Here is a 17,819-nt window from a genome sequence, read left to right as displayed (position 1 = left end):
AATCGACGCCAAACTTTCAGTACCTTCGGCTGCATCAATTTGACACCTTGTGTCAAAATTTGAACTTCGTAGCTACCATAGGTCGGCCGGAAATGACGTCAGAGTGACGTCATGTTCGTCCGATTTCGACGCAAAACATTGAACCACGGCAATCGCTCCCAAGAGCTCAGTTTTTAAGCTAGATCCAATTTCTTTGCATGAAAGGACTCAGAATTGACCGCGCTATCAAACTGCTATCTCGGATTTTCAAAATTTTGAAATTTTCGAAAATTTTATATAATAATATTCAAAATTTATATTTTTATATTTTTTTCAAAAAGTTTTTGACTTTTCGAAAAAAACCGGAATATATGTGACAGAACGCATGATTATAACTAACTCTAGCAAGTTTTAGCTAAATATCTTCAAAAATGGCCAAGTTATACGCATTATTGCAAAAAATTCACAATTATTAATTTTTCAAATCAATTTTTCAGTACGTATTTGGCATCGTACACCAATATGAATGGCACCATCGTGTTCCTGAGCTCAAACTGCATCCAATAGATACCTTTTTTGTTGAAAAATTTCAACTTCAAAATTTGACCTTTTTTGACCTGAAAGTGACCTGACCTAAGCTAATTTCGACTCAAAATGACCTTGAATGACACAGACGATATCAAATTCGAAATCTATGGCCTAAATGGACCATAAAACATGTGTCACGTGACCGACGCATGATATAATATTTTCGTGACCTGTGATGACCTGACCCTGACCTGAAAATCAAAGTACAAGTTTGGTACCCTCAAGGTATCTAGAGCATCTGTTCACGAGTGTGGAAACCAAAAATGAGCCTGATCTGACTTGTATGACGGCGGCCAGAGCCCAAAATGTGAACAAGCCAAAGTGCTAATAATTTTTACTTTGACCTGACCTGTGACGTCATCGGTGACCTCGAGGTCAATGAAATTAGGTTTCGCTCGACAGTTTTTCCGGGGCTATCAGACGCCGTTTGAATTTTGACAATCGGCCCAGTAGTTTCGGAGTTAGGAGGGGGGGGGGGCTATGAATAGCCCCCCCCCCCCCCCCCAGTAGGGCGTGTTATACACAGACCCCAGTGGGGCGCGGGTTAACTCAGGAACTACTGGACCGATCGGAACGAACGAAACACCATTCGAATCAGGGGGCACGATTTTATCAGCCGTTTCGAAGCTCGTGACCCCAGGTGACCTCGGTGACCTCAAGAGGTCAACTCGGCATTGACGCCTATTGCAGCCATTCTATAACTCAGGAACTACTGGGCCGATCGCGACGAAAACACCACCAGTCGAATCAGCGTATGCGATTTCATCAGCCGTTTCGAATATGGTGACCTCAGGTGACCTCGGTGACCTCAAAAGGTCAACTTAACGTTTTCGCCTATTGCAGCCATTCTATAACTCAGGAACTACTGGGCCGATCGTGACGAAAACACCACCAGTCGATTCAGCGTATGCGATTTCATCAGCCGTTTCGAATATGGTGACCTCAGGTGACCTGGGTGACCTTGGGAGGTCACATGACCGATGTGGCCTATGGCAGCCATTCTATAACTCAGGAACTACTGGGCCGATCGTGACGAAAACACCACCAATCGAATCAGCGTATGCGATTTCATCAGCCGTTTTGAATATGGTGACCTCAGGTGACCTCGGTGACCTTGGGAGGTCACATGACCAATGTGGCCTATGGCAGCCATTCTATAACTCAGGAACTACTGGGCTGATCGTGACGAAAACACCACCAGTCGATTCAGCGTATGCGATTTCATCAGCCGTTTCGAATATGGTGACCTCAGGTGACCTCGGTGACCTTGGGAGGTCACATGACCAATGTGGCCTATTGCAGCCATTCTATAACTCAGGAACTACTAAGCCGATCGTGACGAAAACACCACCAGTCGATTCAGCGTATGCGATTTCATCAGCCGTTTTGAATATGGTGACCTCAGGTGACCTCGGTGACCTTGGGAGGTCACATGACCAATGTGGCCTAAGGCAGCCATTCTATAACTCAGGAACTACTGGGCTGATCGTGACGAAAACAACACCAGTCGATTCAGCGTATGCGATTTCATCAGCCGTTTCGAATATGGTGACCTCAGGTGACCTCGGTGACCTTGGGAGGTCACATGACCGTTGTGGCCTATTGAAGCCATTCTATAACTCAGGAACTACTGGGCCGATCGCGACGAAAACACCACCAGTCGATTCAGCGTATACGATTTCATCAGCCGTTTCAAATATGGTGACCTCAGGTGACCTTGGTGACCTCAAAAGGTCAACTTAACGTTTTCGCCTATTGCAGCCATTCTATAACTCAGGAACTACTAGGCCGATCGTGACGAAAACACCACCAGTCGATTCAGCGTATGCGATTTCATCAGCCGTTTCGAATATGGTGACCTCAGGTGACCTTGGTGACCTCAAAAGGTCAACTTAACGTTTTCGCCTATTGCAGCCATTCTATAACTCAGGAACTACTAGGCCGATCGTGACGAAAACACCACCAGTCGATTCAGCGTATGCGATTTCATCAGCCGTTTCGAATATGGTGACCTCAGGTGACCTGGGTGACCTTGGGAGGTCACATGACCGATGTGGCCTATGGCAGCCATTCTATAACTCAGGAACTACTGGGTCGATCGTGACGAAAACACCACCAATCGAATCAACGTATGCGATTTCATCAGCCGTTTTGAATATGGTGACCTCAGGTGACCTCGGTGACCTTGGGAGGTCACATGACCAATGTGGCCTATGGCAGCCATTCTATAACTCAGGAACTACTGGGCCGATCATGACGAAAACACCACCAGTCGATTCAGCGTATGCGATTTCATCAGCCGTTTTGAATATGGTGACCTCAGGTGACCTGGGTGACCTTGGGAGGTCACATGACCGATGTGGCCTATGGCAGCCATTCTATAACTCAGGAACTAATGGGCCGATCGTGACGAAAACACCACCAATCGAATCAAAGTATGCGATTTCATCAGCCGTTTTGAATATGGTGACCTCAGGTGACCTCGGTGACCTTGGGAGGTCACATGACCAATGTGGCCTATGGCAGCCATTCTATAACTCAGGAACTACTGGGCCGATCGTGACGAAAATACCACCAGTCGATTCAGCGTATGTGATTTCATCAGCCGTTTTGAATATGGTGACCTCAGGTGACCTCGTTGACCTTGGGAGGTCACATGACCAATGTGGCCTATTGCAGCCATTCTATAACTCAGGAACTACTGGGCTGATCGTGACGAAAACACCACCAGTCGATTCAGCGTATGCGATTTCATCAGCCGTTTCGAATATGGTGACCTCAGGTGACCTCGGTGACCTTGGGAGGTCACATGACCAATGTGGCCTATGGCAGCCATGCTATAACTCAGGAACTACTAAGCCGATCGTGACGAAAACACCACCAGTCGATTCAGCGTATGCGATTTCATCAGCCGTTTCGAATATGGTGACCTCAGGTGACCTCGGTGACCTTGGGAGGTCACATGACCGTTGTGGCCTATTGCAGCCATTCTATAACTCAGGAACTACTGGGCCGATCGCGACGAAAACACCACCAGTCGATTCAGCGTATACGATTTCATCAGCCGTTTCGAATATGGTGACCTCAGGTGACCTGGGTGACCTTGGGAGGTCACATGACCGTTGTGGCCTATGGCAGCCATTTTATAACTCAGGAACTACTGGGCCGATCGCGACGAAAACACCACCAGTCGATTCAGCGTATGCAATTTCATCAGCCGTTTCGAATATGGTGACCTCAGGTGACCTCGGTGACCTCAAAAGGTCAACTTAACGTTTTCGCCTATTGCAGCCATTCTATAACTCAGGAACTACTAGGCCGATCGTGACGAAAACACCACCAGTCGATTCAGCGTATGCGATTTCATCAGCCGTTTCGAATATGGTGACCTCAGGTGACCTCGGTGACCTTGGGAGGTCACATGACCGTTGTGGCCTATTGCAGCCATTCTATAACTCAGGAACTACTGTGCTGATCGCGACGAAAACACCACCAGTCGAATCAGCGTATGCGATTTCATCAGCCGTTTCGAATATGGTGACCTCAGGTGACCTGGGTGACCTTGGGAGGTCACATGACCGTTGTGGCCTATGGCAGCCATTCTATAACTCAGGAACTACTGGGACGATCGCGACAAAAACACCACCAGTCGAATCAGCGTATGCGATTTCATCAGCCGTTTCGAATATGGTGACCTCAGGTGACCTCAGTGACCTTGGGAGGTCACATGACCGTTATGGCCTATGGCAGCCATTCTATAACTCAGGAACTACTGGGCCGATCGCGACGAAAACACCACCAGTTGAATCAGTGTATGCGATTTCACCAGTCGTTTCGAACATGGTGACCTCAGGTGACCTCGGTGACCTCAAAAGGTCAACTTAACGTTTTCGCCTATTGCAGCCATTGTATAACTCAGGAACTACTAGGCCGATCGTGACGAAGACAGCACCAGTCGATTCATTGTATGCGATTTCATCAGCCGTTTCGAATATGGTGACCTCAGGTGACCTGGGTGACCTTGGGAGGTCACATGACCGATGTGGACTATGGCAGCCATTCTATAACTCAGGAACTACTGGGCTGATCGTGACGAAAACACCACCAATCGATTCAGCGTATGCGATTTCATCAGCCGTTTCGAATATGGTGACCTCAGGTGACCTCGGTGACCTTGGGAGGTCCCATGACCGTTGTGGCCTATGGCAGCCATTCTATAACTCAGGAACTACTGAGCCGATCGCGACAAAAACACCACCAGTCGAATCAGCGTATGCGATTTCATCAGCCGTTTTGAATATGGTGACCTCAGGTGACCTCGGTGACCTTGGAAGGTCACATGACCAGCGTGGCCTATGGCAGCCATTCTACAACTCAGGAATTACTGGGCCGATCGTGACGAAAACACCACCAGTCGATTCAGCGTATGCGATTTCATCAGCCGTTTTGAATATGGTGACCTCAGGTGACCTCGGTGACCTTGGGAGGTCACATGACCAATGTGGCCTAAGGCAGCCATTCTATAACTCAGGAACTACTGGGCTGATCGCGACGAAAACACCACCAGTCGATTCAGCGTATACGATTTCATCAGCCGTTTCGAATATGGTGACCTCAGGTGACCTGGGTGACCTTGGGAGGTCACATGACCGTTGTGGCCTATGGCAGCCATTTTATAACTCAGGAACTACTGGGCCGATCGCGACGAAAACACCACCAGTCGATTCAGCGTATGCAATTTCATCAGCCGTTTCGAATATGGTGACCTCAGGTGACCTCGGTGACCTCAAAAGGTCAACTTAACGTTTTCGCCTATTGCAACCATTCTATAACTCAGGAACTACTAGGCCGATCGTGACGAAAACACCACCAGTCGATTCAGCGTATGTAATTTCATCAGCCGTTTCGAATATGGTGACCTCAGGTGACCTCGGTGACCTTGGGAGGTCACATGACCGATGTGGACTATGGCAGCCATTCTACAACTCAGAAATTACTGGGCGGATCGTGACGAAAACACCACCAGTCGATTCAGCGTATGCGTTTTCATCAGCCGTTTTGAATATGGTGACCTCAGGTGACCTCGGTGACCTTGGGAGGTCACATGACCAATGTGGCCTAAGGCAGCCATTCTATAACTCAGGAACTACTGGGCCGATCGTGACGAAAACACCACCAGTCGATTCAGCGTATGCGATTTCATCAGCCGTTTCGAATATGGTGACCTCAGGTGACCTCAGTGACCTTGGGAGGTCACATGACCAATGTGGCCTATGGCAGCCATGCTATAACTCAGGAACTACTAAGCCGATCGTGACGAAAACACCACCAGTCGATTCAGCGTATGCGATTTCATCAGCCGTTTCGAATATGGTGACCTCAGGTGACCTCGGTGACCTTGGGAGGTCACATGACCAATGTGGCCTAAGGCAGCCATTCTATAACTCAGGAACTACTGGGCCGATCGTGACGAAAACACCACCAGTCGATTCAGCGTATGCAATTTCATCAGCCGTTTCGAATATGGTGACCTCAGGTGACCTCGGTGACCTTGGGAGGTCACATGGCCGTTGTGGCCTATTGCAGCCATTCTATAACTCAGGAACTGCTGGGCCGATCGCGACGAAAACACCACCAGTCGATTCAGCGTATACGATTTCATCAGCCGTTTCGAATATGGTGACCTCAGGTGACCTGGGTGACCTTGGGAGGTCACATGACCGTTGTGGCCTATGGCAGCCATTTTATAACTCAGGAACTACTGGGCCGATCGCGACGAAAACACCACCAGGCGATTCAGCGTATGCAATTTCATCAGTCGTTTCGAATATGGTGACCTCAGGTGACCTCGGTGACCTCAAAAGGTCAACTTAACGTTTTCGCCTATTGCAGCCATTCTATAACTCAGGAACTACTAGGCTGATCGTGACGAAAACACCACCAGTCGATTCAGCGTATGCGATTTCATCAGCTGTTTCGAATATGGTGACCTCAGGTGACCTCGGTGACCTTGGGAGGTCACATGACCGTTATGGCCTATGGCAGCCATGCTATAACTCAGGAACTACTGGGCCGATCGTGACGAAAACACCACCAGTCGATTCAGCGTATGCGATTTCATCAGCCGTTTCGAATATGGTGACCTCAGGTGACCTCAGTTCCTGAGTTATAGAATGGCTGCCATAGGCCACAACGGTCATGTGACCTCCCAAGGTCACTGAGGTCACCTGAGGTCACCATATTCAAAACGGCTGATGAAATCGCATACGCTGAATCGACTGGTGGTGTTTTCGTCACGATCGGCCCAGTAGTTCCTGAGTTATAGAATGGCTGCCATAGGCCACAACGGTCATGTGACCTCCCAAGGTCACCCAGGTCACCTGAGGTCACCATATTCGAAACAGCTGATGAAATCGCATACGCTGAATCGACTGGTGGTGTTTTCGTCACGATCGGCTCAGTAGTTCCTGAGTTATAGAATGGCTGCAATAGGCCACAACGGTCATGTGACCTCCCAAGGTCACCGAGGTCACCTGAGGTCACCATATTCGAAACGGCTGATGAAATCGCATACGCTGAATCGACTGGTGGTGTTTTCGTCACGATCGGCCCAGTAGTTCCTGAGTTATAGAATGGCTGCCATAGGCCACATCGGTCATGTGACCTCCCAAGGTCACCCAGGTCACCTGAGGTCACCATAATCAAAACGGCTGATGAAATCGTATACGCTGAATCGACTGGTGGTGTTTTCGTCACGATCGGCCCAGTAGTTCCTGAGTTATAGAATGGCTGCAATAGGCAAAAACGTCAAGTTAACCTTTTGAGGTCACCGAGGTCACCTGAGGTCACCATATTCAAAACGGCTGATGAAATTGCATACGCTGATTCGACTGGTGGTGTTTTCGTCGCGATCGGCCCAGCAGTTCCTGAGTTATAGAATGGCTGCCATAGGCCATAACGGTCATGTGACCTCCCAAGGTCACTGAGGTCACCTGCGGTCACCATATTCGAAACGGCTGATGAAATCGCATACGCTGATTCGACTGGTGGTGTTTTCGTCGCGATCGGCCCAGTAGTTCCTGAGCTATAGAATGGCTGCCATAGGCCACAACGGTCATGTGACCTCCCAAGGTCACTGAGGTCACCCGAGGTCACCATATTCGAAACGGCTGATGAAATCGCATACGCTGATTCGACTGGTGGTGTTTTCGTCGCGATCGGCCCAGTAGTTCCTGAGTTATAGAATGGCTGCAATAGGCGTCAATGCCGAGTTGACCTCTTGAGGTCACCGAGGTCACCTGGGGTCACGAGCTTCGAAACGGCTGATAAAATCGTACCCCCTGATTCGAATGATGTTTCGTTCGTTCCGATCGGTCCAGTAGTTCCTGAGTTATAGAATGGCTGCAAGGGTGGCGGTCGAATAGTGTTGTCCTCCCAAACGAAAGTTGGTTTTTTGGAGGATGCTCTTGCGTAGACATATTTGGCGCACGTAATACAAATGTGAATTGTTTATAAATGAGATTTGAGGGAAGTGGAAATTATTTTAGTGATTGATGACGATTGGATATCTTTAAATAGTAATGTTTGATATTAATCTAAGGTTATTTTATTAGAAAGCGATTATTATCTCTTGATTTATGTTTGCGCGCCATAAATCGCCGACCGTTACAGCCCGCAAACAGCTGATTTCCTCGCGAAAATGTTCCCGTGGCTCCTCTGAAACGGCTCTCCTCCAAGCTCATCCAACCTCATCCGAGATTTTTTGGGAGGAGCGACGGGAACAGACCCATAGTCATAGCACTGCGGATCCGTTACCAATGCAACAATACAGCATGGTCACATGTAGGTATATTATGCCACAAACAAAACATCAAAACACAGAGGAACATAGCACAAACAGGTCACTCCGTTCCCGGATGAACTGGAAGGTGACGCGTCCCACAGATGCGGCACTGCCGCCCACCCCTGGCCCACCGTCCCCACCACCGCCGGGCTCTGACCGGGCCGGGCAGCTCACTCCTCCGGCTGCGTGACCACCGGCTGGAAGCCGTTCTCGTCGGCCGTCCACGTCACCTCGTAGGTCTTGCCGTCAGGCGCCTGGAACGAGTACGAGCCGCTCATGGCCACGCCGAACGCCTCTCCGATCATCTTGTTCTCCCCGATGGCGTCGGCCATGCTGCCGTCCTCGGACTCCCAGGCGTAGCTGAACTTGCCGTCACCCTCCATGGACCGCTCGTCCTTCAGGATTTTCACCTGGGCCGTCTCTTGCGGCGCAGGAGCCGCCGCAGCCACCATCACCAGCGCAAAAATCACCTGGCGAGGGACGAGGTCAGGACAAGGTCAATTACAATGCATATTCCAGAAGAGCGTGCTTACACAGGGGGTGAAGATATTCGTCGCTTTATCAACTAAAGATATGTATTTGATGCATCAATAGACGGTAGTTTATACAATTGTTCAGTTTATTTATCCTAGTGAGCAAAACTATAATGCAGATAATTTACTACAGATACAAACAATAAGTCTACCTAAGATCCATAACGCCTATTTCACCTGATAGGTACAAAATTCCCTAAACGACGAAGCACGCCATCGACGGAAGTGCCCACTCACCAGCAGCTTCATCTTGTCGTCTGCTCGTTCTGTGAGGTTCTCGATGCGTGTTGTGTGCGTTGGTCTGCAGATTCGCGGACGGAGCGCTTATATAGCGAACACCGAGCATCTGCAGGCTAGGTTATGACCCGCGGGTCCGCGCGCGGTGGCATGCTGCGCACCAAACGCTGATTTAGTGGAAGGTATCAGGTTTGTTTACTACCTTGACGGGTTCAAGGTTATACTTCCTTTGCACCAGCTCATTTATTGACATTTGACCTGACCGGGCAGCGTAACTAACAAACTACGCAAGCTTATAACGCACATTCGAGACGGAGCGCATTGTCTCATTTAAACGGTTTCCCGGAACGATTGATACATGACTGGGGATATCAGTATAGGTAGTGATGGTGTGGGCCAAAACAAAACTGCGCTGAGGAGAGGATGAAGTTAAAAAGTAAAGTCAGCAAGGTAAAGTTAACCGTTTTCAATTGAAACATCGAGTGAAATTATGGCCGATAGATGATAAGAGTGAGATTGGCAGGTCGGCAATTACCAAAATTCCCCTCTCGCAAAGTTAGTTGACTACATATAGCGCCTCAGTTTACCAAATATTCCAGGGCACGTCATCCGCTATGCTGTTCATATGTGGCTCGACCCACTAATCTTAGGTAGGTACTTCTATACAGTACCTAAGCTATTTCAATGTTTTTACTTTTATCGTAAAAAAATGCACCAGAATATGTAAAAAATATTGATTTATTTATTCATTAATAAGTTAAATCCGAAAGTCGATTCGCCGATGATAACTTCGGCACAGGAAATTAAAAGTACCGCGGGTACTTGGCGGCTCGGCTATCCCACGTGTCACTGCAGAGTGCAGAAGCAAAGCTGCTGCGAAGCCAAAAGTCGAATTGTTTAGGTGGTCTAACTCAAGGCCCTAAAACATAGTTAAGCTAATGTGCATTGTTCAATGTTCATGCATCGAGATTGGAGGCGATCCACCTTAGACATCGAGCACGACGCAACATGGTAAAATATGTTTTTGTTTCTTGAGAGGATGCGAAATGGCCTGGGAGCAGTAAAGACGTTAATCTTATTGAGGGTACTTGTAGCATACCTATAGGTACCTATATCTCGGCAGAAGTTCAGTGGAGAGTGGCTACTAATAAGGTCACTTTCGGGAAGCCTGTGGAAGGACTGAGGCCAGCATGGGCAAGCATTCCTCCACAAGCGTTGGCTAGTCCTGTGACCAGCGTGTCGATTGCATGCGTCGTTACATAGCTCCTCTCGTCAACTACATCGGGTGATAAAAAGAAGACAGTGCAATTATTTTTCCTATCTTATACGCCGATCGACAGTGTTCGGTCAATTCTGGAACACCCTGCATGTATATTGGTACGCAGTTGTGCACCAGCAGGTGGCTTGTTTGCATCCACAGAGGGGGGTGATAAGCATCAGCGGCGCGTCACTGCCGGAAGCTGAGTGATGTCACGGATGCTGCAGCGATGCGCACGTCCTCTCACCCTTCCCGTGGCGCAGGAACGGGCGGCGGAGCAGCGTTTTACAGCCGGCTCCCGCCGAGAGGCGAAAGGTGTCTGCTAGAAATGAAATATGATGGCATTGGCATTCAGAGAGGAATCTTATGGGAACGGAGAGGCTGTTTCCCAACGCAGACTTCTTGTGGTCTGCCAGCACTATAGCATAAACCGCAGATGAATGGATGCATTCTTGATGCAAAACAAGAGCTAATTCACATCATGAATTAGTATGGACATTTATTTTAGCTCGTCAAAACTGCGAGCTCGCTTAGTCTCAATTTTTTTCCATTATTCGTCGGACTGAATGCAAGATATTGCATCCCGGAAACCATTCTGCTAGTATGAACACAAAGTGGCAACTGATATTTCCCCGAACCACTTACATAACCGCCATTCGCCAATTACGTATGCCTACCTCTACCTGCATCACGGCACTGCCGGGGAGCAAGTCATCTCTTTGCTCTATGCCGGTTACATAACCGGCCGGGCTGGGGCGGTCCGAGCCGCCAGCCTCCAATGGGCGGTCAGGGGCGGGCCGCGGCGCTGTCACGAGGACGCTATATCAGAGAGCCGACTGCGGCGGCGCCACATTTATCGAGCCCAGCAACAGGACACCCAGTATGCGTCTGTACGTCGTGATAGTGATGGCGCTCTCAGCGGGAGCCAGGGCCGGCCAGGTGAGCTAGGGGAGCTAAAAGGGAGCCAGGGTGAGCTAGGGGACCAATGGCCAGGTGAGCTAGGGATGCCAAGGTAAACAGGGGAGCCAGGGGTGCCAGCGCGGGTCAGGTAAGCTTGGCGACTAGTTAGGCGGAGCCAGGTTGGATTGGAAGTCGCGTGCCATTTTGAGAGATCCAGCCTTCAGAACAAATTGTGAGAAGGAAAAAAAACAGACCAGTGTTGACAATTTGTCTTACATGTTTTGATGCTGGCAGGAGATACCGAATGCGTTATTTGTTCTCCTTCATGTACTGTACATAAGTAAGGATGTAGTCCGGTAAAAGTAAACGGCACTTAAACAGCTTCTCACAGGAGTCAGGACCAAAGAAACACCAAAACTTTCCTTATTCGATCGTTCCAACTTATTTGTAAGTCCAGAAAAGGTTCGAATGAAAGTTATTTTCCAATTTCAGCTACATAACATGAAACGAGAAGCTCACAGCTCACGTGACTTCTTTTTGCGTGGCAGGGCGGCGGCATTCTGCAGACGATCCGGAACGGCCTGAACTCGGCGGCCGCGACCATCACCTCGCCGTTCGTCACGACGGAGATGGTGCCGTACACGGTCGACAGGACCGTCATGGACGCTGACAATAAGGTGGGTGAGACAGCGAACTGCCTGGGAGGGAACGCGATTCGGAGTGCTCACGACCAGGGGGCGGGTAGCCACCGCCCAGCACCCTGGATAAAGCTCGATTCAAAGCAGCGAGCACCGTGATTATGGATCGGCACAGCTCTGGCTGACGATTCTATCGTAAAAAGTGAAGAACTTAGGTGACAAGAGCTGCGCAAATACCATTATAACCAGAATTACCAGCCCAAGTCGATGATATCTAGCCTGCCAATCAAGCAGAAACATCATGCTCGTTGCCTTATTGCCAGCAACCCAAGTGCACGCGCTTTGCCAGAGTGTTATCAGCGCAATAATATTGGGAGCTGCCACGCCTACGTAAGTCATCATTTAAATGCCATTTTGACATTGGGCGTAATCTTACTTGCCTCTAGCGGTTAGCCTAACTCATCACCTTGCCTGGTCAATGTAGTCAACCTGACATCTCACTCTTAAGCTTCGAAGTTAGTCTCTATTAACACGACGGTTATTTTGAGCCGCCAGTAAGCGAAAGCGTGAGACATCTGATGCAGATCGCGGCCGCTAGATGGCATTAGAGACAAACGCCTGCAGGTATACTGTACCGCATGACTCGCTCTGTCCAGGCAAACGCCTGCGGGTATACTGCACCGCACTGCTTGCTCTGTCCGCTCAGTATCCCGAGCGCATAGCGTCTCAGGGAAGTGCGCACATGCAAACGGCTAATATTTTGGGAGCGGTGCTCCAAAAGTGAGCCTTGTTCGTCTTACATTTCATTTGTTTGTTTTTCGCAGAGAAATACGAGTATGTCAGATAACGCGATACTAGACGTTTACCTTTGAACTAAAAAAATAACGTAATCAAAGTCACACCGTATCATTCCGCTTTACGCACTCGAATTCAAATTCCCAGCACCGATTACAGCACCTGCGTAGTGTATGATAGCATGAGTCACCAGGTGCGGCGGCGCACACCCAACAAAGGTGACCTCCAGGCTCGACAGTGCCCCGCGGCCACGGGCGCTTATGTAACGCCGTGCTTGCCTCCAGTTCCGCCAGTCACAGTCCGCCGATGGTGAGTTCCGCTCTCACCGCGGCCGATTGGCATGCCCCGGGCGAGGTAGAGATGCAAACATAGGGCGGCCAATGTGAAGGAGATGCAAACCGGCAGCCTCGCTCGGGTGCGCGGGGCTAAACACAATAGGCGAAAAATTGCTGGGCTGCTAGTGCCGGTCCTCCATCATTAAGGAGCGCCCTGACATTTTGGCATAGCCGTTTAACGTTCAATATTTTCACGCGAAATGTGTAAGCACTTGTACTGGGAAATATCTCCAACAGCACCCAGACATAATAGTCCGGTCCTTTCCCGTATTTATCTGCACTCGGTTGTAACGCGGGGTGTTTCCGTTACAGACTGTGCTGTACGAGCAGAGGACGTACCCCGGTCAGAAGTGGGTCTGCACCAGCAAAGTCATCGACACCTCCGAAGGTGGCAGTGACGGCATCTTCATGCGGCTCTTCCGCTACATTAGCGGCGAAAATGAGCAGAGTGAGTACTTATATTTTTCACTTTTTACCGCTTTAATAGCTCCAATTTTATGCTGCGTCCATTCAGGGACGCAGTATAGTAAGCAAATTGGTTTCAAAATATTCAGTTTAAGTCCCGTGCCACGTATCAAGACTATCAACATCAGATCGTGGAACCTGTATCTGGAAACGAATACCACCTGCCTCGAGGCATCCCGCACCCATGCAGTACATCTCCTCCATGTAACCCGTTCTGTGACCTGACCTCAGGTCAGACGGTGCCGATGACCTCGCCTGTCTCCATGCTGCGGGTGCCGCTGAGTCCCGAGATCACCGTCACAGAGGAGGGTGAGCCGCAGAGCCGACTCACCATGTGCTTCTACATCAACAAGGAGTTCCAGGAGAACCCGCCGGCGCCCAGCAGCCCCGACGTCTTCCTCGAGGAGCGGCCCACCATGACCGTTATCGCAAAGTGAGTCGTGGTCTAATGGAGTTGGGGGAGGTGTGCATAGGTGAGGAAAGTAAAGATCACTGGGTGGTAAGGAAAGTTGTTTTTAGTTCAGGCCACTACACGGACTTATACTATGTAGTATGTACTACTCATTGATCGGGTGCTGCTGTGTGTGCTGGCATACTCATAAAAGGGTATGACAAAATGGGTCGACCCTGGTCAGCGTGCGGTTACCAATACTTTATATAAATGCAACGAAACAGTAAAAACGATTACGAGTTTGAACAAAGCGACCGTGCAATGTAACGGTACACTTTCTGACTCGCTCCTCCCCTCTTACAGTCGCGTTGGCGGCTACATGTCCGAGGACGACTGGCAGGACCTGGCCAAGAAACTCAAGGATGACGCCACCGCGAACGGAGAGACTGGCGTGGACTACTCCAAATTCTACCGGTTAGTTCAAGTTCTTAGTGCGAGCAGAGCAAGTGCCGTTTTCTGCTGCAGATAAATGGGATTTTAACGCACACTTTAAATAGATTAAATTAAAATAACTACCGGCCGAAAATCTGTTAACAACTTTTATCTATTTTGTTATTTATGTGGATATATTGAGTCTTTCAAATGTCATATTCATGCATGTCCTAAAATGAAATAAAATAAACTGTGCCCTGGTCGGTACAAGGGAATGCTCGGCGCTCGCCCTCGTCACAGAGTTTCACTTCTAACGTCACTCTCTTTTTCACAGCGCCGGATACGACAGCCCCATGAAGCTGTGGAACCGGCGTAACGAGGTCTGGTACGTGAAGCAGGTCTAGCTGACCAATAAGAGGTCGCCACTCGCCCCCGTCCGGAACCAAGCGTCCTTGGCGGTGTCGATTGTCGGACGCTGTTTTGTGTTCACTTGTGTTCATTGTTATGCTGTTGTACTGTGATGCCCCTGAGCACAATGCGAAGACGTGGGCATGACTCGAGATGCAGTCGCAAGTGGTCGTAGCATGATTCTGCGGATGTCGCGTCACTCGCGACGTTTTATTGTGAAACTGTAAGACAAATACATACATATAGACAATACGTGTGAATTTTTATTTGGTAATTGGTAACTTTACGTTTGCCTCTTTATTTATTGTTGTTACCCCATTATGAAGTAGTTGTGGAGGTAAGAAAATTATTCTTATCTGACGTCAAAGAGAATCGTGCTCTCACCATGCCTGGTTTTCAACCTGGGGACGCTTTGCGCTAAACAGATAAGGCTTAGTGAGCGTTCCTTGAATCAGAGGATGAACAATGCACACCAGTACTTAAACCTGACATTTCTTCGACACACCGACGACGATTGGAAGTAAAAAAGGGGGATCGGACGGTAAATGCCCGAAAGCAGGTCGTGGTAACAGCTCCACGAATCGCGACGCAGGAATCACTGTCGTGTTGCGATCACCAGTTCGTCACATTAGCAGGTAAATAGCTACAAAGCACGTATACAGTCCGGATCTATAAAAATGGTACAAAGTGAAGAAGAAAGATAGCTAGCATATGAAACATGGCACAACACATTGTTCTTGTTGATCAAAGCCAGCTGAGTAGATGCTTCAAGTGCTCATCCTGGACCAATAAACTTTGCACATTTGAGTTTCAGCCACAGTTTCAGAAATTAGATGAGATCCTTAGCAAAACGGATTACCTAAATGGTAGTTGCACAGTTTATTTGAACAAAAAATATCACATAACTTAGGATCAAATTAAAGTGTGGCCTCGCATGAAAATAAGAAGATAGAAACGAGCGTCAAAAGATTTATGTGTCAATCATTGCCAGAGATGAACGGGAAAACAAACCGATCCCGTCCTCATTCCTCAATTACACAGAGCCCAACAAACCTATGTAAAAATTTGCAATACCGCATCCCTTCCTTGACCCTTTCACAACCGGAAACTGGGGAATGGGGTAACGTTAAATGATATTATAATAATTGCATAGGTCCTGTGTACCCCAAGCAAAAAGGATACAATGTCAACAGGCATGACAATTGCTTTTTATAGCATATTCAGATAATTTTTAACACCAATTCGGAAGATCGGGAACACAACACATCCTAACATCAATATGCCAAGCGGACAGAGTGAAATCCGGGTTTCCCAGCGGCCGGCAGATAGTTAACTTTTTGTGGGAGCTATCGGGAGCATTCACCTTTCACTAGTCACTGCTAGATCTCTCTGACCCCTCCGGGTTCAGTTATCCTATCGAAGAAAGAGCTGAATCAGCCGATGAACTGAATTCACCTGAGCTGAATCCATCAGGTCCCTGACCCGAGCCGGAACATGACGCGGCAACAAATGAAGGTGACCGCACACAAAAAGAGGAAAGGATCCTGGAAAAACGACGCCGTAAGACTCGCCTGATTTGAATTTGAGTAAGTGGTTGGGACAACGACACAGTCTGAGAGGAGACTGCTCGGGAACGGGAAAGGTTGTGAGGTATGTGGTTGGCTAAGAACGTGCAGTCACTTTAAAGTGGTGATACGGCTGCTTTACAACAGGCATAACACACAAATAATGGAGTGCAAACTTGCAGGCGGGAGTACGCTTCGCTGATAACAGCGACTGAAATACGAGGCCCTAAACTGCGTGGGTGCATGCTTCCGCTGCGTGTAGCGCAGCGTGAATCCGGTGTGAAATAACTCCGCATCGCAGCCATCATTTCAAGGGCGGGTAGTTTGGCAGCTCCGAGCGATGACGTACAGCCTAGTCTCACTGCGTGGTTGATACTCGTACTCCGACAAAACGGAGAATAGCTCGAGGGTCACGCATCATTCACCCTGAAATCATAGTATCCACAGAAGTCCGATCCCTTACAAGTTTTCTACCCGGAACGGCTCGTCATGTCAATGTTCAGAGAACCCTGTATTCGCTCAGTAAACCATCATCATTCATCACCCCGTCGAACTCATGGCTGTGATACCGGCTGTGATAGGGCGCCGTCTGGTCGGTGACCTAGAGAAAGCTCAGCTGGAGGTGCGCTCCAGACGCCCACCGGTCACGATAACACAGCTACTGCCGGCCAGAGATGGCCCACTGACCCGCGCGGGTCGACGGGAAAAAACCAGCGACTGGAACCCGCATACAGATGAAACAGTGGGTGGGTGGGTGACTGCGACGATAGGCCGAAAGGGCGAGTGACGGATGAGAAACTGAGCTGTCGATATAAAGGCGATCAGTTTTTGATAAAACGGTGACCCCATGAGAAAGACCATACGTAAAAAGATAGCATAGTAAGATCGGATTTATCGACAGTCGACACGACATCCTTGTTCTGGAATTCGATAGACGTAACAAAAAATAACCGAATACTTTCGTTTAAATCAGTGGCATTGTGGCCTGGAATATGCAACAAGTGATGAATCCAGACGTTGTGTCCTTTTTGTCCCGCAAAACCTTCAAGTAACATTAACCCGGCAGTTGCTGGGGTATTTCGCCACCCGTCGTTTGCTGGGGGGGGGGGGCGAACGCCCCCAGCCGATAACTCGAGAACCAATAGGCTCAGCAAAACGTACCAGGGGGCAAACGAAAGAACGCGACGAGACGCTTCAGACGAGTGCTTTTAAGTTGAATTTTGAGGTCACAGGTCGGGTCAAGGTCAGGTCAAACACCTGAAATCGAACTTTTAGTAGCATGGACTTCAGGACTTCGCAATGGGCGTCTCTCGTCAAGAACTCTGTCAAAACGGTGCACAAGCCTTCATATAAGGCCTACAAGAGTGTCAGATCCATGTAGGGGTCAGTCAAGCATAGGTCAGGGTCAAGGTCAGGTCAACCAGGTAAGCACACATCCCCAAAAATAAAAAC

At 48.9% G+C, this 17,819-nt stretch overlaps 2 protein-coding genes across 2 annotated transcripts; one reads left to right on the top strand and one right to left on the bottom strand.

Annotated features, from left to right (window-relative positions):
* Window positions 1–8,398: 8,398 nt before the first annotated feature.
* LOC122387404 (larval cuticle protein 65Ag1-like) lies at window positions 8,399–9,281 on the bottom strand. The gene is made up of 2 exons (XM_043377569.1): window positions 9,181–9,281; window positions 8,399–8,880 (listed from the first exon to the last, which is right to left on the bottom strand). The coding sequence occupies exons 1-2, from the start codon at window positions 9,190–9,192 to the stop codon at window positions 8,581–8,583; spliced, it is 312 nt and encodes a 103-aa protein (XP_043233504.1). The 5' UTR covers window positions 9,193–9,281; the 3' UTR covers window positions 8,399–8,580.
* Window positions 9,282–11,213: 1,932 nt separating this feature from the next.
* LOC122387403 (heme-binding protein 1-like) lies at window positions 11,214–15,054 on the top strand. The gene is made up of 6 exons (XM_043377567.1): window positions 11,214–11,377; window positions 11,887–12,015; window positions 13,419–13,554; window positions 13,803–14,004; window positions 14,326–14,436; window positions 14,729–15,054. The coding sequence occupies exons 1-6, from the start codon at window positions 11,321–11,323 to the stop codon at window positions 14,796–14,798; spliced, it is 705 nt and encodes a 234-aa protein (XP_043233502.1). The 5' UTR covers window positions 11,214–11,320; the 3' UTR covers window positions 14,799–15,054.
* The last annotated feature ends 2,765 nt before the right edge of the window (window positions 15,055–17,819 follow it).

Source organism: Amphibalanus amphitrite, unplaced genomic scaffold (assembly GCF_019059575.1).
Source record: "Amphibalanus amphitrite isolate SeventyFive unplaced genomic scaffold, NRLGWU_Aamphi_draft 000285F_arrow, whole genome shotgun sequence".
In the NCBI taxonomy this organism is placed as follows: Eukaryota; Metazoa; Arthropoda; class Thecostraca; order Balanomorpha; family Balanidae; genus Amphibalanus; species Amphibalanus amphitrite.
This window is presented reverse-complemented; position numbering and strand designations above follow the sequence as displayed.

What these genes read in the sequence shown, in the direction of transcription:
- LOC122387403 (XM_043377567.1), top strand. Translation starts at nt 11,321, where the DNA reads ATGCGTCTGTACGTCGTGATAGTGATGGCGCTCTCAGCGGGAGCCAGG. An exon ending in CGGGAGCCAGGGCCGGCCAG is followed by an intron (nt 11,378 to 11,886) that starts GTGAGCTAGGGG and finishes TTTGCGTGGCAG; the next exon opens with GGCGGCGGCATTCTGCAGAC. An exon ending in TCATGGACGCTGACAATAAG is followed by an intron (nt 12,016 to 13,418) that starts GTGGGTGAGACA and finishes TTTCCGTTACAG; the next exon opens with ACTGTGCTGTACGAGCAGAG.